The sequence below is a fragment of the Charadrius vociferus genome, unplaced genomic scaffold, assembly GCF_000708025.1.
Source record: "Charadrius vociferus isolate BGI_N301 unplaced genomic scaffold, ASM70802v2 scaffold261, whole genome shotgun sequence".
In the NCBI taxonomy this organism is placed as follows: Eukaryota; Metazoa; Chordata; class Aves; order Charadriiformes; family Charadriidae; genus Charadrius; species Charadrius vociferus.
In genome coordinates, this window is record NW_009646856.1 from 3888862 (window position 1) to 3916347 (window position 27486).

The following is a 27486-nucleotide window of genomic DNA, read 5'->3' on the forward strand; positions in this document are numbered from 1 at the left end:
ACCAGGGGGGGGGGGGAGCCCCCAAGAGAAGAAGGGACCTGTCTTTTCCCCTTTGGATCCATGGGGTTGCCTCCTCATCTCATTTTCCTACTCATTCCTCCAGGAGAAAGACCGCAGCGCTGGGACAGACCCAGCAAGTGGTGGGTAGGTGCAAGGAGGAACATCCTATCCTTCTGCGGCACTGTCCTAGAAGGACCACATGGAGTCTTCCAGCTGAGCACCTCCCTCCCCAGGTCCCAGATCTCCAAAACACCCCAAGGACAAATCTTATTTCAACCCATTTTTGAAAGTGGTAGATTCATGCAGTCAAGAGGCTGTGGGCAACCAGGGCTGAGGCCGGGAGGGGGGGTTGGCGGTGTCCCTCGGCCGTACCCTGAAACAGCGGGGTGGGGGACGGGGCCGAGCAGCTCCCAGGTGGCGGAGTGAGGCTGAGAGGTAAACGCTGGGGGAGCGTAAATGTGAGATGGGACCAACTAGAACTTGAAGCCATTCGGGCGCTGAAGTCTTGTGTGGTTTGCTGCTGTGTTCGGTACTCCTCACCTTAAAACGTAAAGCTGAGCGTCGGCACTGCATGACGTGACAGATCGGGGATAAACTGCGCTCGGCTGTGAGCCTGTGCGGGCTCAGGTCGGCCTCATCTCGTTGGCCTTAGAGAGACATCTTGGCCCTAGCCAGCAAAGGTGCAGGTGGGCCTGCTGGCAGACATTTGGAGGGAGACTTCGAACCCCTAAAATCCCTAGCGGGGCATCGCCTCCGTTGGTGCGAAAGGACACGTTCCTCCCGTGGACTGTGTCTGTTTTCTGTGGTTTGCAGATACCGGCTGTCACCCACGTGTGTTTCTCTGGCCTGAAGACGTAGATGTCCCCTGCGACTGAGTCCTTGCATGAGTGTTTTGAAGATGAAATGCTACATAAACTCTTAAAGCGTACCACCTGAGGACACTGCCACCGACATGGACATCATTATTTATTTACGGATGCTTTAATCAGGAGGAGCTTTTTTGTAAACATGAATTGCTGGGCTCTTTCCTTGAGGTGTCGTTTCTTGTTTCATGCTATTGAAACATTAATCTTAACTTATTATGACTCCTTTGTGTTGGTCAGCTCCCAGGGACATTTCCCTAGGCTTGAAAATGTGGGAGCTTTCAAGAATGTGTCAATTGTGCCAACTCAAGCCACCTGTGGGCTGCCAGACCGAAGTACTTTTTGTCATAGCTCAGTAGCTGTTGAAAGTATTATGTCCTGCACCCAGAGGTTTTGCGTTCAGGACTGTCCATACAGGTCATCGCCTTCTTCCTACAAACTGCTTCTTTCAGAAGGCCTTGGTACCTGTATCACAGAGGACAAAAGGGACTTGCATCCAGGGTCCTTCAGCAACGCTTCCAGTTTTATTTTTCATAATCACAGGGATTGCTTTTCTACTCCCCGTTCCCCAAGGCTTGCAGCTTCGTTTACGTTAACTGTATGGTTGAAACCTGAGCAAGAAGGTGTAATGTAAGTAGTATTGAAGGTGTTTACTTTCCCGGTGCTCTTAAAAAAATTGATCATTGTAGTCATGGTCATTATTAGCAAGCTATTTAAAATTTTAAAAAGGTACAGTGAGAAACTGTGACGTTTTAAAGCTGTATTTAGGTTAGGGTCTTTGCAAATGTCAAGACAAGTAGGTTCAGTTTCAGTGGTGTTGACTCAGATGATCGTCCAGTTGCTTTCAGTGGGAACTATTCATACATAACGTGCATCTCTTTTCTTAAAAATCTGAATTTTTATTTCCAATTAACATTCTTCTAAAAGCTGCTAGAAAAACATGTTGTCAGGGATTTTTGCTCTTGCCGCTTTCATGATGGAAAAAATTACCAAAATTTTAGCAATCCCCCCAACACAAGTTTACTCCTTAAGAACAAACAAGGAAAAACCCAGATCTTTTCAAATGAATATTTCAGAGCTATAGAAGAGTGGTCATAGTTTTGCTGGAAGATCTAGGGCATGTTGAGTGGACGAGAGATTATGTTGCTAGTTTAACAAAAGATTCCGCTATTCAAACTGTTAGTGAAGTGTCACTAGTTGTTGACAAAATAAACATGGCTAAGCATGCTCCCTCTCTTATTTGCCTACATGTCACATTTTTAGCAAACATTGCCATTATAAGTGGCCCTTCAGCTTGACTGGTCCCTTTAGTATAATGAAAAATTTGCTTTTTAAAAAAATGCATCACAAATCCTACAAAAAAAGTTCCCTTCATCTATCACAAAGTGCACCCTCTGACTCTTTCTTACCCTAGTTGTGCAGATACGCATTAAAGTGAAGCACACAAAAAGTATAGTACATTCCTACAGAGTATATGTCACAAATGTTTTTGTACTTGTACTCATTCTTAGAATGAAAAGAATGTTCTGTTCTGTTGTAGCATTCTTGATATTTATTTTCCATGCTGCTGTGGAATAGCCAGTTGTCTAGGGGTGTGAAAATCATCAGAAATGATAGAAACATCTAAAATTGTAATGATATGTGTAAAATTGTAGTCTGCTTTACGCAAGGATAATTACCTTTAAAAAATCAACTTAGCTATAGAAATTGTGGTTATAGAAGGGAAATAAATGAGATCTGCAGAGTGACTTTAGTTTGATCTTATGTTAAATCAGCTCAGGTGAAGGTATTTGTAAAAGTGTCTGGAGTTTTGGCCTAGTGTCTTTCATAGACAGCATTTTCTATATAATGTTTGAATCTTGAACTCTAGAGACTCCATTCCCAGGGTTTTCCTATGCCGTGAGTTCATGTCCACACACATGTGGGTGTATCAGAGTCTTTTTCAGCAGAGCATATGCCTAACTTGAAGCAGAAATGCCCTGCTAATTTCCAAGCAAGCTGTTGCAGTGATGTGTTGAGTGAGATCCATGAAACTCTTTTGTCAATGGGATAGGCTTTTGCTTGCATGGAGTCTAAACCAGTGAAATGTATGTCCTTAGTTTCAAATGATTAAGTGCTGTGCAGAAACCCGACTCTACTGATGTCTGATTATCCATGGACTAGTGTAAAACATTAGCCTCCAATTGCTGCTGTGTTAATAACTACACAATGTACATATTCCTGTTCAATGGGTTTTATAGATCACTTTCAATGTTTTTATTCAATTTTTGTAATAGATAAATTCATTTTTCTGCCTTGTGAGATTGCTGTTCACAGAAAGAAGTGTGTTAATTTTCCTTTCTTCATAAAAGGAATACAGACCTCCACTTGTGGTGAAACAGTGATTGCACTGAAGCTTGACTCAGAAAGCGTCCTACAAAAGAGAAATAGCTTAACAGCAAGCTAAGATGTTTTTCCTTTTATTGTATTGGTTTAGTGAGTCCTTCAGGTTGGCAGAAGGAGTTTGACTTACCAGATGTCCTACATTTTGCAGTCCCTGATGGGGAATTGTCCCTGTTAGATGTGAGACCTTTTAAACCCCATTATCACAGCAGAGGGACTTCATGGAACTGGGACTTACTATAATAAAGTCTTTGCACTGCCACCAAAACACTAGGAAGATGAGCCAGAACCAGCCACTCACTTTACCAGTAGGAAAATTGAAAGTGTAACTGGGTATTTTGCTTAGTGGCGAAGTACATCTTACATGTGCCTCTTACATCAAGTACAGCAGATGCATGGGTTTTGGACGTGTCGTACTAATGTGTTTCTTTGTGCTGCATGTTAAATGGTCTGGCTGCTGGGGAGAGCTTAGGAAAGAAGCCGGGAGTGTTGCTGTATAGCATCCAATTGCCTCCTTGTAAAGACTGTGACATTTCTCTGTTAGGCATATGCCCATGTAAGAGAATAGAAGGATTTTTCTGCTGGACATTTCTGTTGCTGGCTGAAGTGAGAGGTGCTGATGTGAGGATCCAAAGTCTGAAGGCCCTTTAAAAATTGTGGCATTCTGGGGGGAGCAAATATATGTGGATAATCAAAGACACCAAGAATTTTCTCCATCAATTTCATATACCAGGTTTTCTTGTGTGAAATCTGTGCAGGAATACACTTTCATACACAGAGGGAGGAAAGTTAGGTTATGTTACAGATAGATTTGAAGCCCTAATGTTCTTCTAAGATGTATAGTATAGATAATTGTAGGTATGCTTTTTAAGTCACTGCATATTGGAAATCTTGAAGAAAAGTGAAAGAATAATGAGAAAACACTGACGTTTGTACTCCGGTCTTTAAATTTACTTTCCCTTCAGGTAGTAAGTGCAATAAGTGAGCAAAGCTCTTGTACCTGAATTTTATTCTTTCCCATGCTGCTTCTCGTATTGCATGTACTCATCAGTTAATATAAATACTTTCAGTAAGCCTGTGGGTGGTTTGTAAGTAAGCCTTAGCACGATATAGAAAACTGTATATGATGATAGACCTTCACAGTGGAATAGGATAAGAATATGAGTAGAAGCTTAGCATATATGACTGATCATTAAAGGCAGTTTATATCAATTTAGCATGGACTGGGCTGACTGGAAGATAGATGGCCAGAAGGTGTTGGTGGTGGGAGAAAAATGAGCTAGAGCCTTTTACATGCAAAAGGGTCAGGGGGCATGGCCTGATTGTGAAGTGGGCGGTAGATGTGTTTTTTAAACTTTATCTAAAGGACTAAAATCATATTCTATTACTTGTGTCCGTTCAGATGTTTTACAGTAGGAATTGGACTGGAAGGGGAAGTTGCCTTAAGATACCATACGTCTGATTTTTTTGAACCCATGGAGATGTTCCAATTGCAAGTGCTCCAGTTAATATGTGGGGATCTACACTGCAGCTGTGTTAGATTCTCTAGAATATTTTTCTCTTTGAAAGCTGACCAAGCAGATTTGTGGCGTTTGCTTTTTCTCCCTCCAACCACACCATAGAGAATTGTATAGTCAGAAATTGACTCTGTGGGACTGCAGCTTACCAGAAGTTGGAAACTTCACAAAGAGCAGTGGTTTCTCTCTGTAATCATGGCTGGAATGGAAAATCATGCTCAGAGTCAGAAATAATGCTTATGCCTATTTCACCTATGTTGGCACTAGTTTGGTTTTTTTTTTTTTCCCTTTTTTCTTTTTTCTTTTTTTTCTACATCCCCCTTCTGTTTCTGTCTCTTGATTTTTCTCTTTCAGTAGTGAACCGCAATTCACATTTGTTCTTTCCAGTTTTCAAAGTGATGTGCATCAAGGTCACTTCCTTTCTTGAAGTCATGACACCTTTGGGGATAAAAACAATGTGGGGATGTTTGTTTTAGATAGCTAAAATAAACAAAAACCTGGATTATCCAATTATTGTTTATCCAGGAACTCGGTAAATCCAGTTCCTAAATATTTTGCTACTTAGCTGAGCCTTCCCTCACATTTATTATCTAGCAAAACTAGCATGTTTACAAGCAAACAAAACATTGAAAAGACCAGTCGACAATATATTAAGAAATGTATTTTTAGTAAGGTTTGGAAAACAGAAGTCTGCATCTTGCGTTGTTTTATTGACAACATTCCAGCAGGCTAAAATGGTAACAATTAAAATGAATTAATTTTTCTCTCGGATTTAAAGGTGAATTAGTGAATGGTAGTATGAAAGAACAGCCTTTTTGATACTTTTATAAACGCATAGTAGGTGGAGATGCTTATTGGTAGATAAGGTGTGGTTTTTTTTTTTTTCTGAAATATGTCTAAGTAAATCCTGGTTTCATACAAATTTTATATGCTTCTCTCTTGTGACTTAGTGCACTAATTTAGTTTGGTGTAACTTAAAATATTTGGCTTTTCATGGGGCAGTAAGTGGAGGACTGAATTTCTCAAGCAGCTGAAATGGGAATGCAGAACTTTATAATTTTGTTATGCTGATGAATAAAATACATAGTTGTTTCACAAGCATATATAGTCTATGCTTTCTCAGGACCCTTGACATCACGATGGTCAGTCAGATTGGCAAAAGAATTTCAGCAGCTGGATATGCCACATGGGTTGCTATGGATGGTATTCTTTGTATCTTTCACGTCTGTGTTGCATTTGATGTTGATGTGAAATCTTTGCGTGAGGGTGAAAAACCTAACAAGTGGCTGGATAGCCTTTTTGCCTTGCTCTGGTTCTCTTAGGTTAAAGAAAGGCTGTGTGAAGGGAAGAGTGTAGGGCAAGCTGGTGGTGTTGCCACCTTACCTGGACAGATTTGGTGGAAAGATGGAAGAGTTATTTCCAGAACATGTCATTCAGATTGCTTTTTGTGGTTATATTACATTTGCCTTGTTAGGCTAAGGAAAATGTAAGTGCCTCCACAGGATGGACTATGTTGTACAGCCTTGTAAAAAAAGTGCAGCAGAGACCTGTGCAGTACTGGCCAGCCACCGTGGTTTCTGTCATGGAACCCTGAAAAGAGGAGGCAAAGGGGACCCCTCTTCTGCTCCCCAAGTAAACTGGGGTTGCATGCACTAAATTAAAAAAAAAACAAACACCAAACCAAACCTCATAGATCAAGATAGAAAATATTTTTGTTAAAGTTCTTTTACACTTAGTACATCCTGTGACATTCACTGTCACTGAGCATCTTCTCAAGAGCTGTATTTTTAACGTTTATTTTAATGCATTCTGGTTAGCATCACTTTACAGGATAGCACCTTGGCAAGAATGTGTATATGTGTGTGCCTCTGACCTTATGTTGTTTTTCTTGGTTATTTCCAAAGGTGTGTGATAGAAAAGGCTATTGATGGGCAGACGGTGTTCAAACTCACAATCTCTGAGAAAGAGACCATGTTTTATTATCGCACAGTAAATGGTTTGCAGCCACCAATAAAAGTAATGACACTGGGGAGAATTCTTGTGAAGAAATGGATTCATCTTAGTGTGCAGGTGAGTAAAATAAAAAAAACATTTAATATTTGTTGAAATACAAAGTTTGTGTGAGAATGGTATAACTGTATAAATATAAAAGGGTAAACCGGGGGATGTAGATAATAACTCTTGAGTTTTGTAGGTAAGGATCTTAATTTGGGAGCTCATTTTGAGGCGATTGCTAATTTTGCAGTGGAAAGTAATGCTGTGTCCGTTCTTTTGAACAAACTGAAGACTGAAAATTCTTACCCTTAAGAACACAAGTATTTGGTGTCAAGAAAAGCTACTTGTTTCTAATGTTATCATTAAGTCTTGGGTCTCTGAGATTAATTCCTAAAAAAAGAGAACGTCATCCTCATCTATACATCCTAGTGTACTTATTTTACAGAGCTGTGTCCCATTTAATTTTAAAATCTTATAGTACACATAAGTAAACATGTATGAGTTTGTGCAGGATCAATAAAGCTAGTAAGTTAGAGTTATTACCTCTTATTTTAAAAATAACATTCAGAATTGTTAAAACACAATCTTTGTGTTCTAAAAGTCGTCTGTTGACATAACTTTTTAATAAGTGTACAAATATCCACTGAGGATAAAGCAAAATTGAGTTTGTTAAAATTTAAACTGTATGTACAAAAATCAGTAAACAAACACAGAAGAAATTAAAATTCAGTTATTTGCATGTCTTGTAATTCCCAACAGACACTCTAGTAAATTCTATTTGTAAGCCAAGTTCAACTATTAATTATAAAACACAATTATCAGGTATTGAAATGTTTATCTTCTCCTTCCTTCATTTCCTTTATCCGTTCTATTAAATTTCATTTGGTTTACAGCACAATCAAGAATAGTTTTGCTGCTTTCTTGAAACTTGCTAAAAGGTATTGACTGTGATTTGGATTTTTAGTGCTGATCTTGTCACTTGTAAGAAGTATCTAAGCTGACGTCTTGATTTTTTTGCAGTTTTCTTTTTTCCGGGATAACAGCATGGTAGTGCGAATAAGATTTTGCCTGTTGGATTAAAAGAGTGACCTTAAGGTAGAACTAATGAACTTTACACTTCAAACACTCCAAGGGTGCTATATAACTGCTGCTGCTGCTGTCAGCCACATTTTGTACTAGCCTCAGAAACTGCTAAAGCCTGGAATAGCAAAGTGAAGAGTGAAAGGGCTGGATTTAAATACACACAGTGTCTTAAGTTGTATTACAAAGAACCCACAAGCACTCTGTAGGATTTGGTCCTTTGTTTCTTTGGGGAAAGTCATTCAATGCATAGCAGGGGTAAAGAAGTGTAGCTTCTAGACCCTTAAAGGGACTGCAGGCTTAATATCTTTTCTGAGTTTCTGAGCTCAGGGTAGAACCTTACATCCTGTGATTTGTGGTATTGTAGGACTCAACTTTCCATTAAAGATGATAGTGGCTGCAGCATGATCCATTTAGCGCTAGGTCTGGCTATGAAATTTTAGGCAAAGTTGTATTTTTTCTTTTAGCAGCTGTCCAAAAGCATTTTTTTCTATAAATGGAGAAATAAATTGAAAACGAGAATACAAGGAGACCATACAAAAATATGCAAAAGTAACATTCATATGGAAGTGTCTGTGCTTCAGACAACAGTTGTATTTGATGATAAATATATTCACATATCGTGATGATATATATTTGAATATAAGTGTTTCCTTAAGTTGATGAAAAAGTCTACTGAAGATAAAGCACTATGTAAATTTGTAGGAATTCGTAATTTTAGTTAAAGGCAGTGGGAGAGCCTGGAGTTTACACCTAAAAGTACAAATTGCCTGATGTTACTGCAAGTGTGACTTTTGACTTCTCCACCTAACCAGCCTTCTCCCAGGGCGATGCTTGTGCAGCAGGTGTGGGCTCTGCAGTGTGGAAGGGAGACCCTTCTTGGGGCCATAGCTGAGCTACCCTGGGGCAAAGGCAGCAGAGGGTGTTGAGTGCAATCAATAGTGGCCTACTTCTACTTCAAGCTTTCCCGAGTAAGTCACACCATGTAGACTTCTATGCTGTCTTGAGGCAAAACTGCCTCTAATACCTGTAAAGAATTAACAGTCTTAGTTCTCTGTCACTGTCGTAGGCATAGCCTTTATTTTCTAGCAAAGACAGCCCTAGGACTGAGCTCTGTGGCTAGTAAATTGGGAAAGTTTGCAGTCATCCCATGGCCATGCTGGTTTTGAAGTAGGTATGGTGTTAATCAGTGTTGTTGCTATATAACCTCCTTCTACAGAAACAAAAAGGAAATTGTTGTTGGATGTGAAATGTCATGTATGTGGCTGTGATGTTTAGCCACAAACTATGAGGTTGTAGAGAGGTGGGGATTGACCTCTTCTCGTTAGTAACAAGTGATAGGGCAAGAGGAAATGGCCTCAAGTTATGCCGTGGTAGGTTTAGGATGGGTATTATGAAAAAGTTCTTCACAGAAAGGGTTTTTAAGCATCAGAACAGACTGCCGAGTGGTGGAGGCACCACTCCTGGAGGTGTTTAAAAGATGGGTAGATGTGGTGCTTAGGGACGTGTTTCAGTGGTGGTTTTGGCACTCTTGGGTTGATGGTTGGACTTGATGATCTTCAAGGTTTCTTCCAATCTAGACAATTCTATGGTTAGGTTTAACTAAACTAACAGTAGATTCAGCACCTTTTTAGGTACTTTGCAGAATTTGGAACATTGTTTGGCATTCTTTTTGTTGGGGATCTAGCCAGAGAGCCAGAGCTGGGTGACATGTCCTGATGTGGGGGGGAAAAAAAAAAAATAATCTTTTCAGATTAGTTTGATAGCTTGCCTGATACATTTTTTTGAGCTAAAAGAAAATGTTCGTTAATGTTCTTTTATGAGGCAACTAAGTACTGTTCTTGATGAGACAGCTGAAAATATGGAACGGATATTTTCATGCACGTAACAAAACTTGTATATGTGGAAAAAGTGTAAATAAAAAAAAAAAGGAGCAAACAGCAGCAGTGCCATATTTGGAGTTGTAGAACACCTCAAAACATCATCTCTGAATTTAAGAAGGCATTCGGACGTGGTGCTGCTATGCTAAACAGAATTTTACATAAATTATATTCTCTATGCATGAAGCATAGTAGACAGAAGCTATGCAGGTTATTTTTTAAAAAAGCATGTATTTTACAATTTTTAAGTAATGTAATTCAGATACCAGTGGTAACTGAAGATGTATGTGCTAACAGATTCTTCTTTTAAATGAAAATGTTTTAACTTTATGCCAGAAGTGTGGGCATCTAACCCAAAATTTTTGGTTTCCCAAAAATTTGTGAGAAGCATTAAATGCTGCAATTAGTATCCCTGGCCTTCAAGATGTATGACTTTCTGGTAGTTGAAGCATAGTTGGTCCTTGTCTTCCCTGAGCTTTTTAACAGTGTAGCTTTTCTCTGAAATTCTGTGGTAGTTTAAGTCTGTGTGGAAAACAAAGGTGACAACAGTGGGTCAAAATAGTTGCCTTGTAATTTGTATTGTATATAAACTTGACCAGATATTCTCCACGGTGTATTGTTCAAAGCCATGCCCAGTATTGCATGTGTGACTGGTAGACAGGGAGGAAGAAATGTTTTTGGCATGATGCCTCATTGCTCAGTGACTGCAGACCAAATTACAGATACGTCTAATTTGGGGTAAGTCTGATTTGGGACAAAAGTTTTTCACTGAATCCTAGTGCTTGTTAATATGGTTAGGGAATAGGGGTGTCTAACAGGTCTTACCCCTGAGAAAAAAGCAATACTTGTTGGCTGGCTCACGGGGAATTTATGCATCTTGTTTGTGACAGCACATGGCTGAAGGAAACGAGTGGGCTGGCTGGCACACCCAGTGGCTGCAACCAAAGAATTGGTGATTGAGGCATAAGGCTTTGCATGCCAAGTTGGTGACAGGAATAACAGCTAAGGGAGACTGTGGGATTTGGTTTTGAGAAGTGTTCGGCAGATTGGCGAATTATGTTTGATTTTTAGCAGGTTGTAGTTTGTGAAGAGTGTGTGTGTGAGTGATGTATCTGACCATGAGAGAGACCACTCTGCCAAGGAGCTAGGGTCCGAGTCCATCTCTGAACACAGGTATGCTTAATCTGAAACTGATTTGGGCTAAAGGTCTCCAAAAGGTAAGCAGTCAGTAGGAGCTGAGAGCCTGCAAACGGGAGTTCCTGTGGTCAGTAGAAAAACCTAAAATATTTGTGCATAAATGCTGTGCAAAAGGCACCATGACAGATGAGTGTGAAGTACTGATTGCAGATGTGATTGCAGAGTTTAGAGAGAGTAGAAGTATGGTAGGATGGCAAATATGTTTGGAATTTAGGTCTAGGAGCATATGCCTATTCAGGGATGACAGAAAAGGAAGCTAAATGGTGGAATAGCATCAAATAGTAATTAAATGATAAGAGGGAAAGAAAGAAGAAAGAACAGCACAGATTGAAAATAATTTATTTGGAATAAAATAATTCTAGGGGAAGAGAAGGCTAGTAAATGAATTCTACTGAGGTAATCTAGGAATTTAAATCCTTGGGCTTGGATTTAGAAGTGTAATCCATTAGAGAGAACTACTACTAAGAACTCTGTCATTGCAGAGACTTATTCTCCAGTTTATAGCTGGGAAAATAAAGCCCTACTAACAAGAACAGGACCAAAACGTTCCTGTATGTTCTGCGTGAGAGATTTCTTCATCGACTAGTTGCTGAATCAGAAGGTCTGGATACCAGCTTTGTTAAGTGACGGGGACATGATTAGAGATGCGAGTCTCAAAAATAATATTGAGTATTCATAACTAGATTCAGCAAATATAGAAGAATAAATAGTTCTTTTGTTCTGTAGGTACACTTTTGGGTTTCAAAGAGAGAAAAAAAATAGGACTACTTTAATAAAACAAGATGAACTGCGGAGCCCAGAGGTTGAATGGAAAAAAGGCCTGGAGGTTATTAAAAATAAAAATAATAGAATTAAGAGAAATCTCTGACCTTTACAAAGAAAAATTGGAGATGTAGTGCCCAGGCTTACCTGAGTGAAGAAGCACCTTTACAGTTAGAAATGGCAGAGTCTGCAAGCACTGGAGACTGGGGAAGCAAATTCACAGAGAATGCTACGTAGGAACAGAAATAAAACTGTAAAGACATCAAGACTTTGCAATGACTGTTAAATGGTAAAAAGTTCTGAAGATTTTTTTTGGTCTAAGAGTGCAAGACCCAAACTAAATAAATGCTTTACTTCTGTTTTCAATAAGGATAACGATAACAGTCATAGAGCAAAACCAAGCTATGTAACAGAAATGGACATATGGAAACAGAAATGATCATAAAGAGGTAGAAACATGAATTTGCAAGCTTATTGTGTACGTGCTGATACAATCAGATAGTCTTTGTCCAAAAATTGTGACAGAACTGGTACATAAAATCCTTTGACAAAGAGATATTTTATGCAAATCTACCAAGTCGGGGTGGAGCTCTAATGCTTACTTTTAGGAAGAAGTGTCATGCGTTGATGCTGGCTAGCAGCCAAGCACCCAGGCCCCTTCATCCCCACCAGTGGAACAGGGGAGAGAACAGCAATAGCAAAAGTGAGAACACTCATGGGTCAAAATGAAGACAGTTTAACAGCTGAAGGAAAGAGGGTGGGAGGGGAACAAATGATGCAAAGGCAGTCACTCGCCACCTCCCACAAGCAGACCACTGCCCAGCCAGTCTCCGAGCAGCAGCCACCTTGCAAGTAAAACCTTTGTCTCCCCAAAGTCCTTCTACCCCAGTTTTTATTGCTAAGCATGAGGTTATACAGTATGGAATATTCCTTTGGACGGTTTGGGTCAGCCGTCCCAGCTGTGTCCCTGCACAACCCTAGTTTACCGCTGAGGTGGGATGGGGTGGCAGAGTGCAAAAAGAAAGGCTTGACACTGTTCAAGCACTCTTCAGCAATAACCAAAATATGATGTTATCAATGCTGTTGTAGCCACAAATTCTGAACACAGTACCATACAGGGTGCTGTGAAGAAAGTTAACTCCATACCAGCCAGAGCCTGTACAAAGAGGAAGGAAAAAAGGTCTTGGCAATGCAGACCTATTTGTCTTGACACAGCGGCATATGAGGATTTAGAAAAGATCTTTGAAGGAATAGATAAAGATGTGGAGCTAAATGGAAAAGGGGATAAAATGCAGCGTGGATTTACTAAAGATAGCTCATCACTGTCTAACCTCTTAGGTTTTTTTTGATGAGAAAACTGATTTTCAGGCAAAGTAAATGTGTCGGATTTCCTCTATTTCAGTTTAGCATTGGTGTGACAACCCATGAGAAGTTGTATGGTCAAAGGGAATGCTCATAGGGAGGGTTGGCAATAGATACTGCTTAAAGAAACGTGCTTGTAATCCTGGGGGCGGGGGACGAGGGAGGCAAAAAAGCAATTGAATTGCTTGAGAATTAGTCTTTGGACCAGCCTTGTGTTATATTTTCATTAATGATCTTGGCAGAAATATTAAGAGTGTACTGATAATACTAACTGGTAACATAATGTGCAGAGGCATCATCAGGAAGAGGAACAGTAAGATGTCATACAGGAAGAATGGCATGACTGAAAGGACTAGGGTAACTGGCATGAAAAAAATTGGTATTACAAAATGCAGCGTAATGAAATTGAAATTCCTCACAAATCTCTTGCTAGGTAGTTATTCATTAGAAAATTGCTGAAGTAGTAGTCACAGGTAGTGATGATGAGTTACTGGTGTTATATGGCTACAAAAAAGGCATGTGTTGGGGAAGAGTATTGGAGAGGCATTCCCAGTAGTGAGAGAAAAGCATCATTGGTGCTGCTTCAGATTCTGGTGAGATTTCGTGCAAAATGTTGGATACAATTTCCATCATTCATGTTTAAGGAATATAATTCAGAATAGAGCTACGAAGCCTATAATGACAGTGAAAAACTCTGCAAATCTTACAGAAGATGATTTGGAGAACCTTCATTTGGGAATTAACTATAGTTAAGTTTTTACATAGTTAAGAATTAACTATAGTGAAGATTAGGAATTCATATAGTTTTCTTTAAATCTGTTGGAGTGTAAACACCAGGCAGAAAAAGAGACTGTTTAAAATGGAAACAGTCTGTTCTATTGCAGCAGAGTGTTTCTGAAAAAGCATGCTGATCAGAATAATGAGGATAAGAAAATGTTTGGGGTTTTTGTGTGTTTTGTTATAATTTAAATTCAGTAATTTCCATAAAAAGGGTAATATGGCATTGTGCAGCCAACAGGAAAAGATGGGAATTCATATCAATCAATTATGTAGGTGGACTGTGGGATTTTTTTCTTCTTTTTTTTCCCCCCTTTTCCTGCAATATTGCTGTTAACAACTGCTGCCAGCAGGATGTTGGATGCGAGTCAGTAATAGTCTTGGAATGGACTGTTGAAAAAGCTACTTGAAACTAGACAGCATCAGTCTAAAAGTAACTTCACATTTCTTAATAGTTTATGCAGCCTTCTTAATATGCAGTATATTGTTGACAGAGCTATTGGCTATCCATTTCTTTCCTCTTTGTACCCAATAAATATTTGAGAAAAGTCATCCTTGAAAAGTTCTGCTGAGGTAAGTTGGAGTGGATTTGCAACAAAAGTGAATTTTGACCATTTCTTTCTGCTCTCCAATTAGTATGACTTATTTTTCTCTAATATCTGCCTTTATTTTCCACTGCTTATGATTTGTAAAGTAACTTATCTTTTTTTTTTTTTTCAATTTCAAACAGGTTTTTTTTGTTATTGTTGGGTTGTTTTGTTGTTGTTTTTTTTTAAGACCATAAATTGTGGATCCTGTCTCCTTGAAATTACTGCCACTATTCTAGTTGATTTCAGTTGGTGAGGATCAAGTCCTTCAAGCTTCTGAAAGTTTTAGTCTTTCTGTGTGTTTGATCTTGATTTAATGAAATATATCACTGTATCTTTTTAGGTATATATTAGCAAAGACTCTGATTGAAGGTACACAGTGGAGTAAAGGATATATAGCCTTAACTAAAAATAATCTGATATGCACTGAAGTGAAACCTCAGGAAAAGCAGTATCTTAAAAAAAAAACTTTTAAATAAATAAAATATTTGAAAGCATAGCAGTGCATAATTAAGGCCAATTGTGTACCTCATTATCTCTGCATAGTAATATCAATATCAGATTTGTGCCACTGAGGAACCAGCAGCTCTATTATGTATTTTCATTTTCAGATTCACTGTTAAAGGTCTCTCACTTTCCCTTTGATACTTCAGAATTTATTTAACCAATTAAGAAGAGGGGAATTTAAACACAAATTTTCAGATACAGCCAAGGCTGCTGAAACAGGAAATTCTTTGAGAACATGTCAGATTGATGTATTTGTTTCATATTTAGTGTCTGCAATTATAAAAATAATCTTTTTACTAGCCTTTATTTTGCCTGATCATATCTATGTAACTCTGCCATGTTTTGGCAGACTATAGCGCATTAAAAGCTTTAGAAAGTAAGTTTAAAATCTAAATGCAGAGAGGTAACCATGACTGAATTACTCTCCTGGGAGGAAAATGCTCTTAGAGTGCCTATTGAAATCAGCATTATCATTTCAATACATGTCAAATATGAGTCATTTCCTAGTTTAGGCAAAATTTCTTTATAAATCTTTAAATCTTCCAGTTCTTTCAAGAAAAGGTTAAAGTACTTATGATTTAATGAGACCGCTTTACATCATAACTGTTTGACTATCAAGAGAAAACTTGTCCTTTCTAATTTGTGAAATCCTTTTATTTTCTGCGCAAGTTTTTGAATACTTTAAAATCTATATTAAAAGCAAAGAACCTGAGACTTAAAAGCAGGGAGGAAAACACGCTCTGTGTATGTATTACTAAATACGAGGTATTGTAAACTGCATATTCCCTAACTTTAGTAAGGACATGAGAAAGCAAGGAAGCATTTTAATTTAACAAATCACTTTGATCTCCTGTTTGAAGTCATCAGTTACTATCTATTAGGAGTACTTTGTCAGCCCTAAGAAGGGGAGGGGGGAGTTTGCATCAATTCTACATATTAGAGCTTATTGTCTATTAATTGCAATTGTGTGTTGAAAATATTTAGGAGGATGCAGTCTGTCCATATGTTTAGTGCTATGCTCCCAACAGACAGCAGAAATAAAACACGTGTTCCAGTCTGTATAATGTATTTGAGTGTCTGTTTAGAGAACTGTTCATAGAAACAATGAGCAAAGGCATCTTGGCAACTGGTTCATCATTTAATCTGCTGCAGTTGCAGGCCATTCAGATACTGCTGCTTAACTTGCAGCCTTGGGGTTCTTTGGTATCAGTAACTTGCTGTGCTGTATCCAGAAGTCCTACTGTGGTGCTTGCTTCCTCTTCACCTGGTCCATGGGTACTAGGATGTTGACTTTGTGTTGATTTAAAAGCTCTTTGTTGTTATCGCTTCAGCTCCTTGGGAAGCTGGGATATTTCCTAAATGCCTCTCTCTTCTCTTCACTTACGCTGTCTTGTAAACTACTTCCTTTCTTGCCTGAATGTGAGTTCAGGCAAGTTCTTGCATATTTGCAGGTTTAGATTTACAGTCTAACAGCTGCCTGGGAACACAAGACAAGGAACTACATCTGGGCCAAGATCTTAATTTCAGAGAATGCCAAAAATGCAAGTTTTGTCAATGCCATCTTGACTATGCTTCTGGAAATAGTGATTTTTTATTTTTTTTTTCCAATTGCAAATGAAAAGCCCACTGAAAAATTGCAAATCCCACTGAAGTCTGCCCAGACTCTATATTATATACAGTAGGAATGGAATTAAGTCTTTACATGATCAATGCTGGGAGGAGGTAGTATTAAATGGTTTGCAGAAGCTATGCCTGATTTGTCTTGATAGTTTCAGATGAGATTTGAAATCAAACTAGTTTCAATTTGTTTTATAAGTAGTTTGTTTCCTTATACAAAAAAATGTGGCAGCCAAATAAATTGTATTTTTAATAATGGAAGCACTATGTTAAGAATGATTTGGCTTCTTCTACTTTTAAATCTTTAAACATCTTGCAGTTCTTATGGTTGTATTTTTGGTATGTGGTGCATTTTTGATTTTTAATTAATTTTTTAGATAAAAATGAGTAGAGATGAATAATGATTTGTGGTACTCTAGAATTGTGGAGAGTGGGGTGATTTGTTCTTTTTTTTAAATTAGAAAGTAATTTACAGTCTTCTTAAGCATACCATATTTTTTTCAGGATAATTAATAATTGTTATTTAATATTGTGGTGGCATATGAATCTAAAAGGTATGTCATACCATACAGAATTAGCTTGCCTACTTCTTTGAGGGGAATGTTTTGAAAGGTAAAGAAAAAAAGTGTTCAAATTCAATGTTAAGAATAATGGTAAAAATTGGGTAGCTGGATTTAGAAGAACTGAGAGACAGAGGTGTCTCCTGTTTAACAGCATCCTGTTGGAATAATTGGAATCAACTATTTTCAGATTCCTAGAAATCTGGAGTCCTACTGGGAGAAACATAACCAAAAAAAAAGTTGTTTAAACTACGTAGCCCTTGATTCTGAACTAATCTCTTAAATACGTGTTTATGTACACCACTTATAAGTAGGTTCCCAGATACGTATTGCTTGGTGTAACTTTAGGTATGTTTCTGTAGCTGTATGACCGCTTTTCTGTTTGTACATTTGTGTGCCCTTGAGTTGTGCAGGGAGCAAACTTTGAGAGATTGGAAGTAGCTGTGTGTTCTTAATATGGTCGTTGGTGTAAAAGATAAAGATGACATACAGGGTACATCTACATTATCAGTTTTGTGTATGGGAAGAGTTCTTTTTAATACAGGTTTGCCTTCTGTCTGTTTGAAGGCTTGTGTTACTGAAAAGCACTGCTGATATGCTTGAATGTGATTCCTTTTTGGGGAGACCAAGCTTCAAGTTCTACTCTGGAGTATCACCATTTAAAGCACGCCCTTTGTAACGTGAGCAGAAGGTCCTTCAGCAGGTAGTTCTTGGCATGCATAGTGTATGAGCAGAAAACTGGCAACTGCTTTGAACTTCTTTGGTGGTAAAGATGGATCAGAGATACCATTGTCCTTACCTCTTTATGCTGTGCCAGTTGCACAGTGGATGTTTTCACAAGGTACTTGAAAATTTTTTGACAAGGGTCTAAAAACTTCATGAGTGCGGCCAAATAGAGCAGCTTCTGCTTTTCCTGGTTATTTAAATAACAAGTAATTACTACATTTGCTTCAGGTTTCTGTAGCTTAAAGACAGAGACTTAAGTCAGAAGTCTTATCAAGAAACGGAAGATGAAACTCAGATTGTCCTATATGAAACCTCTATTATTTATGTGTGAACTCTCTCATGTACATCTTGCATTGTAACCTGTGCATGCAGCAAATGGAAGGTGACATAACTTACATGGATAGATCTTGTACAATGCAAAATCCATACGTCCTGGTGGCAGTTCACAGGAGGAGTATTCTGGTAAGTCTTCATGTATCATTTTCTCATGGAAGCAAAGAATATTTCTTGGCACTGAACAACTGGTCAGCTTGGCTGGAAAGTAGTAAGTTCTGGGATGGAAGAAGGGGAAGAACACCTCCTGTCCATGTATCTCGTTCCAATACCTCAGCTCAATATTGTGGTAATTTTTGCATTGTTTAAGAACTTCTGTGTTGGCTTGACAGTCTGTCTATATACTCTTTGCTTTAAGTATGAAAGAGGAGTAGATGTACAGAAACAGCTTTCTTTTAGATACATTACTGACCTGTTTTCTGACAATCAGTGTTTTTGAAGCTTCTTAACCTAGACTGTGTTGAATAGCCACTAACTGACTTACTTTTAGTTTAATAGTCCGGTTCTTTTTTATAATTTATATTTTTGTATTACTAGTATCTTGTGGCAATGAGTTCCTCATGCAATTATGGCTGTATGAAATTGTTCTGTATTTTAAATCTTCTGTCTAATAATTTATTTTTGCCAATTTCTTTTGTCAGTTGCTCTCTATTTATCATTCTCATGCTGTTTGATATTTTGGTTATAGAACTTGATCGCATGTTATAATTGGTTATAAACTGGATCTCTCCTTATATTGAAGCCATTCTGCAGTTTGGTCATCCTCACTGATCTTTTCTGAAACTTTTTGGGGTTATACTATTATAATTTTGGGGATACAGGCGTCAGAACTCCACTTGTTATTCCAGATACTTTCTACCATAAATTTCTAAACAATGAAGTTTTGTGGTTTGTTCTTTATTTCTTTCCCAGTAAGGACTGTGTTTTGTTTTTGCCATTGAGCATTTTGCTCATTAGTGGATGACTGTCTACAGTAACAAAGACCACTTTTTCTGAGCAGTGACACTTCAGAACTTAATGTTTACATAGTTCAGAATATTTTTCTCATGTCTACTACCTAGTGGTTAATACATTTAGTGTGCTACTTCATTGCCTCTTCCTTAACAATTTGAAACTTTGAAGTAAGGTTTGACTTTTACTGTCTGGAAGTATTAACAACATGCTTTTTCATCTCACTAACCACTGTTTTCAAGCCTATACAAAGTGTTAAATAGCAGACATTGTTGGAGTTACCTACTGATAAACTTCTGTCTGTGTGAAATGTGGCCATTTAATCTCTACAGAGTTTGAAACCTTTCTGGAAAGCCAGTACGCTACATTGGTCAGTTCTTCCTTATCCACATGCTTCTTAACTGCTTCAAAGAACTCAAAGTTGGATCTTGATTTCCTTCCATAAAAGCCACATTGCTTTTTCCAGTATACAGTATTTGCTTTTCCAACTACTTCACCCTGTATAGACTTGATTTGATGGATTATCAGAACAAGTGCCTCAAGACCTGGTCACGCATCATGTCTATAATTTTAATTTCTGCATTGTTGTTTGATCTGCGCAGGACTAACTGAAAATTGTATTTTCTGTTTCTGCTGCTTTTCTGATCTCCCATTCAATCTGAAGATGCTGCTTTTTATTAAAAGAAAAAAGGCGGGGGTGGGGCTGGAATACTGGCTTCTGTAGTATGTTTTAATACAGTTAGCTCATTTACCTTATCAAAATTTGAACTTTCATTAAGGTATAGCAACGCTTTTTCAGTGGTATGATTTATGTAATTCTTGACATTCAGGTTCAAACATCTTAGGCTTTAGATTTCAAAGACAGGCATATTTTTTTCACAGTGTACATACATGCTTAGTTAGGACTTTTTTTTTTTAGAATACTTTTAAGTTATTTTTTTCCCTAAACTTGATTGGTTTCTTTCCTAATTTGATAAACAAGTAAACTGGCCCTACTTTGGTGTAGGAGAAGCTTACCCTTCTTTGATTCTATCTATTCCAGAAAAGTGTTTCAGTTCCAAATTGACCTAAATCTTTTTTTCCACGCGCTGTTTGTTCAGTTGTGTACAAAATCATGCAACCTTACTTGTCTGACCCTTTGTGATACTGGCAGCATTTCAAAGAATAGCACTGGCTTTGATCTTCTGCCTCCTGAATTAAAGCCAAAATATTTTCCTCTTGAACCTCTCCTCTCTCCTTTCTGATGGTATTTAGGTGTACCATTGGTATTGACTGTGATTGTAGATGGCCTATGTATCTTGTCAAGTTCATCACTGTTGCACCTGTAGGCAAATCAGCATGTGATATTCAGTAGCAGCATAGATTAAACTATCAATATTGCTCTTAATCTGACATTTCAGAACTGCAGGCTTCTGAAGCAGTCCTGGAGGGCAAAGGAGTCCAGGAAGGCTGGACATTTTTCAAGAAGGAAGTCTTAAAGATGCAGCATCTGGCTGTCCCCATGTGCCGAAAAATGAGCCGTCAGGAAAAACGACCGGCTTGGCTGAACAGAGAGCTATGGTTGCAACTCAGGGGAGAAAAAGACGAGTTTATGGCCTTTGGAAGAAAGGGCAGGCCACTCATGAGGACTACAAAGAAGTTGTGAGGCTATGTAGGGAGAAAAATAGAAAATTAGCCTGCCTAGAACTTAATCTGGCTTCTACTGTTAAGGACAATAAAAAATGTTTCTATAAATACATTAGCAAGAAAAGGAGGAGTAAGGATAATCTCCATCCTTTATTAAACAGGAGAGGGAAACATAGTGACCAAAGATGAGGAAAAGGCTGAGGTACTTAATGCCTTCTTTGCCTCAGTCTTTAGTAGTAGGACCAGTTGTTGCCTGAGTACCCAGCCCCCTGAGCTAGAAGACAAGGATGGGGAGCAGAATGAAGCCTCCATAATACAAGGGGGAATGGTGAGTGACCTCCTACAGCACTTAAACGCACACAAGCCTATGGGGCTGGATGGGACCCACCCAAGGGTACCGAGGGACCTTCTGTATGTGTGTACCAGGCCACTTCATTTATCAGCAGTCCTGGCTAACTGGCGAGGTCCCGGTTGACTGGAGGTTAGCAAATGTGACACCCATTTACAAGAACGGCCCAGGGAGGATCTGGGGAACCACAGGCCTGTCACTCTGACCTCAGTGCCTGGGAGAGTGGCACATGCAGGACAACCAGGTGATCAGGCCCAGACAGCATGGGTGGAGGTCCTGCTTGACTAACCTGATCTCTTTCTATGACAAGGCGACCCACTTAGCGGATAAGGGAAAGGCTGTGGGTGTTGTCTACCTCGACTTTAGTACAGCCTTTGACACAGTTTCCCACAGCATTCTCCTGGAGAAAATGGCTGCTCATGGCTTGGCTGAGTGTACACTTTACTGGGGAAAAAATGGGCTGGATGCCTGGGCCAAAAGAGTTGTAGTGAATGGAGTTAAATCCAGTTGGTGGCCAGTCACAAGTCGTGTTCCCCAGGACTCAGTATTGGGGCCAGTTTTGTTTAATATTTTTATCAGTGACCGGGATGAGGGGATTGAGTGCACCCTCAGTAAGTTTGCAGATGATACCAAGTTACGTGGGAGTGTTGATCTACTTGAGGGCAGGATGGCTCTACAGAGGGATCTGGACAGGCTGGATCAATGGTCCAAGGCCAATGGTATGAGGTTCAACAAGGCCAAGTGTCAGGTCCTGCACTTGGGTCACAACAACCCCATGCAGCACTACAGGCTTGGGGAAGAGTGGCTGGAAAGCTGGTTGATGGAAAAGGACCCTGGGGGTATTGGTCAACAGCCAGCTAAATGTGAGCCAGCAGTGTGCCCAGGTGGCCAAGAAGGCCAATGGCATCCTGGGCTGTATCAGGAATAGTGTGGCCAGCAGGACTAGGGAAGTGATTGTCCTGCTGTACTCGGCACTGGTGAGGCTGCATGTCAAATACTGTGTTCAGTTTTGGACCTCTCACTACAAGAAAGACATTGAGGTGCTGGAGCTTGTCCAGAGGAGGACAACAAAGCTGGTGAGAGGTCTAGAGCACAGGCCTCGTGAGAAGCAGCTGAGGGAACTGGGATTGGTTAGCCTGGAGAAAAGGAGGCTGAGGGGAGACCTTATCGCTCTCTACAACTACCTGAAGGGAGGTTGTAGTGAGGTGGGGGTTGGTCTCTTATCCCAAGTAACAAGACAAGAGGAAATGGCCTCAAGTTGCACCAGGGGAGGTTTAGGATGGATATTAGGAAAAATTTTTTCACATAAGGGGTTATCAAACATTGGAACAGGCTGCCCAGGAAAGTGGTGGAATCACAGGATGGGTAGATGTGGTGTAGTACATGGTTTAGTGGTGGTTTGGCAGTGTTAGGTTTATGATTGGACTCAGTGATCTTAGTGATACCTTCCAACCTAGATGATTCTATACTCAGATATGTGCCTTTCTCTTTCGAGCTTGATGACCCTGTTCCGTGGGACTTTTGTGATTCTTAGAGTCAGGACTGGTCTCTCATCTCTGAGCTTCTGTAGGTGGCCTGCTTGATAGTAGATATTCTGTCTTTTCAAGTTACTACTTACTTGTGCCTTATGTACCTCTTGTCTGTAAGGCAGGTAATCATGTATGTAACAGGTCGGTAAACTGGATTACCGTTCTTCTGTTGCAAGTGCATTTTATTATATTTGAAGGGCTTTTATCCTTTTCCTTAAATTGTGTTTGTTGGCATCCTCATCTTTGCTGTTGATTAGTAATCTCCCTGGCCTGTCCGTGCCTTAACTCAAGCCCTGTATACTAAAGTGCCCGGGAAACCACTAGAAACTTCCTGAGCAGCCTCCCCTGGTCCTCTCTTGGCCCATCTGCAACAAAATGTGGTTGAGGGAGCTGCTGCATAAACTTTTTCCTATAGCTTTTTCCAAAAATAAGCTACCAACAATGAGCTGCCAAAACACCGTCCTCCTAAGTCAGGTTTGGTCTATGTTCAGTTAAGAGCATAGTTTGGATCTACTGCAAAGGTCTGCTGGTTAAAATGCCTGGTAACTCTGGAGAAAAGCAGTTGTTATTAAAAAATTAATATTGAAGCTTATAGTGAATTGCCATCAAAAAGTGTAGGAGACTTACAGTACAAAGGAATAGTTGAATGACTGTTTCTAAAAGACTTTGTCATGGAAGGAAGAAAGCAGGACACAGAGGAGGATGGAAAGGCCTGAAGTAAAGTTGCTGGGAGGAATATGAAAGTAATCAAAGGCAGAATTTTGTGAATCCTTGACCATGAAGAGAAACTAAGCCTTGAAAGAAAAGATGAGAGGTTTTTTTTTTTTTGAAAAAATCCCTTAACTGGATACATGGAACTTTTGTGGTGAGGCATTCAGAGGGCAAGAATAATTGCTTTCTTCTTATGTAAATCATCACAAAATGAGACAGAGGAGTGTATTTTCAACCTTCTAGTCCCAGCAGAGCTGTTCAGCTGTTGTAGAACCAATGTATTCTTGCATTAAATTTGGGAATGACTTACAAGTCCCAGTACTGAGCAGTGCAAAATTCTTCATGTATAATCAATTCAAAAGACTAGAATTTAATCTACAGCTGATAGTGTAATACAGGGTTAATAATTGTACATTAGTAACACTCCCTTCATTTGTGTGGGTATCTGCTTAGTCTTTGACTAGTGGAGAACAGAGACTTTATTCAGAAGGGACGTTTCATTTGACATCTACATTTTATCCCTAATTTACATGATTACAAGTAGTTCAGGAAAATTCAGAATCAGTGGTTGTGCTGTATTTTAAATGGAGGGGGCAGAGGGAAAATGTGCATTGTTATGACATTATCTAAAATGTACTCAGACCTTTTGTTTCAATTAATTTTGGCAAGTCTATTTTATGTAACTGTTTTAGTTGCTAAAAAAGCAGCTTGTTGAATCCTTAATACTTGTCTCCTTTCATGTTACTATAGTGATCATCGGATCTTGGATCTGATTTGTTCTGTGACTTGGGGAAAATAGAGTCATTATGCAGCAAGAAAGCAATTGTTCTCCATGTATTTTCACATCTGATAACTAGCATCCTCTTATTATGTTTTATTGTTTGGAACTCATTTGCAGCACAAGAGTCACTTGTTAAACCTTTCTATGTGAAAAAAACAGAGATTGATCAATGATTAAAATAGTAGTTAGAGTAAAGCTTATTTGTTAATTACTTTCGTTTTTAACAGAATCTGTATTTACAATCTTGAACTCTGAGGTTCTCTCTGCCACTCCCCTGCCCAGATATGTTTATTCTGTCCTGAGGCATCAGTAATAGATTCATAGAGCTCTATTGACACAGGCAATAAACAATATTTTTCATTGGTACAGTACTGGTTGGGGTAGAAAGTGGCAGAGCTGTAGCTAACCATTTTAATATTACTTCCTACTACTGAAATACTGGTGAAGTACTTGCCAACAAAAGATTAAATGAAAATTGCCAGTCCATAATTAGAATGCATGCTCTGTGGCAGAAGGATTTCTAATCTCTGATTCAACTGTTTATTTTAAAGCAATGTTTACTTATTTAAATACTAATTCTTTAAAAATACAGACAATTTCAAAAGCTGTCTCTTTTCCCACTGATCTTTCTTTGTCTTCGTCCTTGTTTATCAGATAATTGACACTGTGGGTTATATCACTCAGTTTTAACACAGTACTAAAATTACCCTTGTCCAAAAAATTAATGATGTACATGATTCTGATTTTGGATCCTTCTGCTTGCTGTTACTTGCATTTTTGCATCTTGAAGGTTTTATTCATGGAATAGCTATTAGTTTGTCTTTAGCCTGTAAACCACCTTATGGATCAGTCTGCATTCCCGGTCCTTTCTGATTTCACTGTTTAGGGTCAAAATTGTATTAATACATGGCTTGTTCTTGATCAGAGAGTTAATTGCTTTAGGAGCACTCCAGGGTTCCATGTTTTTCTTCTCCTCTTTTTTTTTTTTTTTTTAATTTATGTTTTTCTTCAGGGAATTCAAGCTGAACTAGTGGATCTATGCACAAAAAGAAAGACTTGGATTGAAGGAAAACCATTTCCCGTTGAGAAGGGATTAACATTGTAGGAGATAGTGAAAAAGAAAAGTAAAGGAGGGCAAAAAGAAAAGCTAAATATCTCTTATACAAATGCTAGGAGCATATGTAATAAGACTGCTGAATTGGAGTGACATGTTTTCAAGGATAAGAAAGATATTATTGGAATAAGACAGACAACCAGGAAAATGAAGGGGGATTTAAAATGCCAAGATACGCAGTTTTAGTGAAGGGAGAGCTAATATAAAGCTGGAAGAGATGTAAAAATATTGCTGAGGGATGATACTCAATCTGCAGTAGGATACACCCGGACAATTTAATGCAGTTGTGATTCTTGGCTGTTGCAGTAGACTTGCAGGTGGTTGGGCGAAAAAAAAGCCCAAGTAATAAAAATATTTCAGACATAAAACGGGTCCCTAAGAAAACCAGAACTTTGATTTGAAGAATGCTGGAGTATTGAGGAGGAGACAGTAGGAAGAGAGATTGTTAGAGATCAGTTAGCATATCGACTGTGTTAAAACTACAAATGAGAGCATGTTTCCACTGTTGCTGTAAGATTGTTGCCTTTATACTGTTATTGAAATAGTATAGAATATTATCAGTTATCCTGGAAAGGTTGCAGATGTAAATCTGTATATGGAGATAAACAAAATCAAATTATCATAAAATCATGAAATTTGAAATGGTTGTGGGGTGGGGGTATGTGCTAGACAGAGGAAGCAGCCCTAAAGTTATTGATTTTAGCAAAGCTAACTTTGAAGGAAAGCAAAATGCTCCTGGGATTTTTGCCTGCAATCCTGTGATGAATGGGAAATCCACTCCACACAAGTAGAGAGTACATAGTGTATAAAACACGTAGAGAGGCTGCAATTAAAATTCATCCCAGTTAAGTCAAGAAAAGGAAAGGCCGATATGGGCCTGAGGCAAAAGGAGGAAAGGCAAAGAGACAACTTGCCCCTCCCGACCTTATGCTTTTTCCTTCCCCTTCGCTGTTCTTTACCATTTCTTCTACTGTCCCTTTATCCTCTCCAGCCCTTCTGTTTTAAGATGGTTCTGTCACTGTGGTCCCCTGATGAGGTGTCTTCCTCAAGTCTCTGTTTTTTGTACACCGGATTTCTCAGAGCATGGGCATAACTGTTCAGAGTGCTCAGAACTTGGGCGTGAGTCTCTCTCCCTGCTTTCCCCCCCACAATATACTGTGCATCCCCTTAAACATGGTTGCAAGCTGTATGTAGTCAACATATTTCCGCTTCCCCAACTTCCTTTATCTGTTTGTGGCTCTGGGATGGTTTCACATCACTGTATGGTGAGGGAAGGAGTGAGGCAGCAGGAGCTGGGGAGGGCAAGCATGTGGGTGCATAACTCCTGTAGACAGTAGGGCTACATAAAAATATTTAGAAATAGGCAGTGTGCTGTATTTGAGCATCTACCACTGAAATATCAGGAGTTCTCTGAGAGAGAAGGGTCAAACAAGGACATGGATGGTTGCAGGTGGTGTTCCTTTCTTTTGTGAAAAGTTAGGACACAAATCGGGTCTTCTTTTGGGACCCAGTATGCAAGATGCTTTATTGTCCAGCATCCCACATACACGCATTATTGGGCATCTTGTTTCAAGGTATAAAGAACAGCTGTGAGGAAGAAAGTAAATTTAACGTATTTGAGGTCTGAATCTTAGCGGGTGTAAATTGGCTTTGCTGAAGCTGATGGCAGTTTATAGTAGCTGAAAATCTGGCCCTTAACTAAAGTAAACAGTTTGAACAAATTTTGATCTGGCATTTTGTTTTTAAAAGGCAAACAAAGATGGTAATGGCAAAAGTGGATTTCAGAGAGAGATTTAATGGGACAGTGATAAAAGATCAACTGGTCTTTTTCTGTCAGTCAATCTGTACTCTTTCTTTTTCTTTTTTTTAGTCGCAGTGATTTGTTAACTGCAGAAATCTGCAACAGGCAGAGAGGATGACCATGTAGTTTTATGGCACCCAGCTGATGACCAGTTTCTGAAGATGGTATGAGGGATCATAAAGTTTAGTTCCATGTGTATTGTGATGATAGTTGCATCTATATTTAAAGCTTTCTGTCACTGAAGCACTCGTGGTGTTGTCAGATGTCTATTGGACTGGATGAGCTGCAACTTCTTGCAATTGAATGTCAATAAGACCAAAGCAATTTTGGTTGATTCATAGCACCAGCTTAAGCATATTCACTTGCACAGATTACATTTGACAGATAGTTACCTTCAGCTGAACTCTGTGGTTAGAAACCTTGGTATACTCTTGACAGTGAGCTTAGAGCTGATGCCTTATGTTTATTTCATATCCTGT

At 39.0% G+C, this 27486-nt stretch overlaps 1 protein-coding gene across 1 annotated transcript in view; it reads left to right on the forward strand.

The window, feature by feature from the left end:
- The first annotated feature begins 1008 nt into the window (after positions 1 to 1008).
- USH2A (Usher syndrome 2A (autosomal recessive, mild)) overlaps positions 1009 to 27486 on the forward strand; it is a 394584-nt gene continuing 368106 nt past the window's right edge. The window contains 2 exon segments of the mRNA XM_009894321.1: positions 1009 to 1493; positions 6667 to 6832. Of these exon segments, the coding sequence (XP_009892623.1) occupies positions 1009 to 1493; positions 6667 to 6832 (651 nt within the window).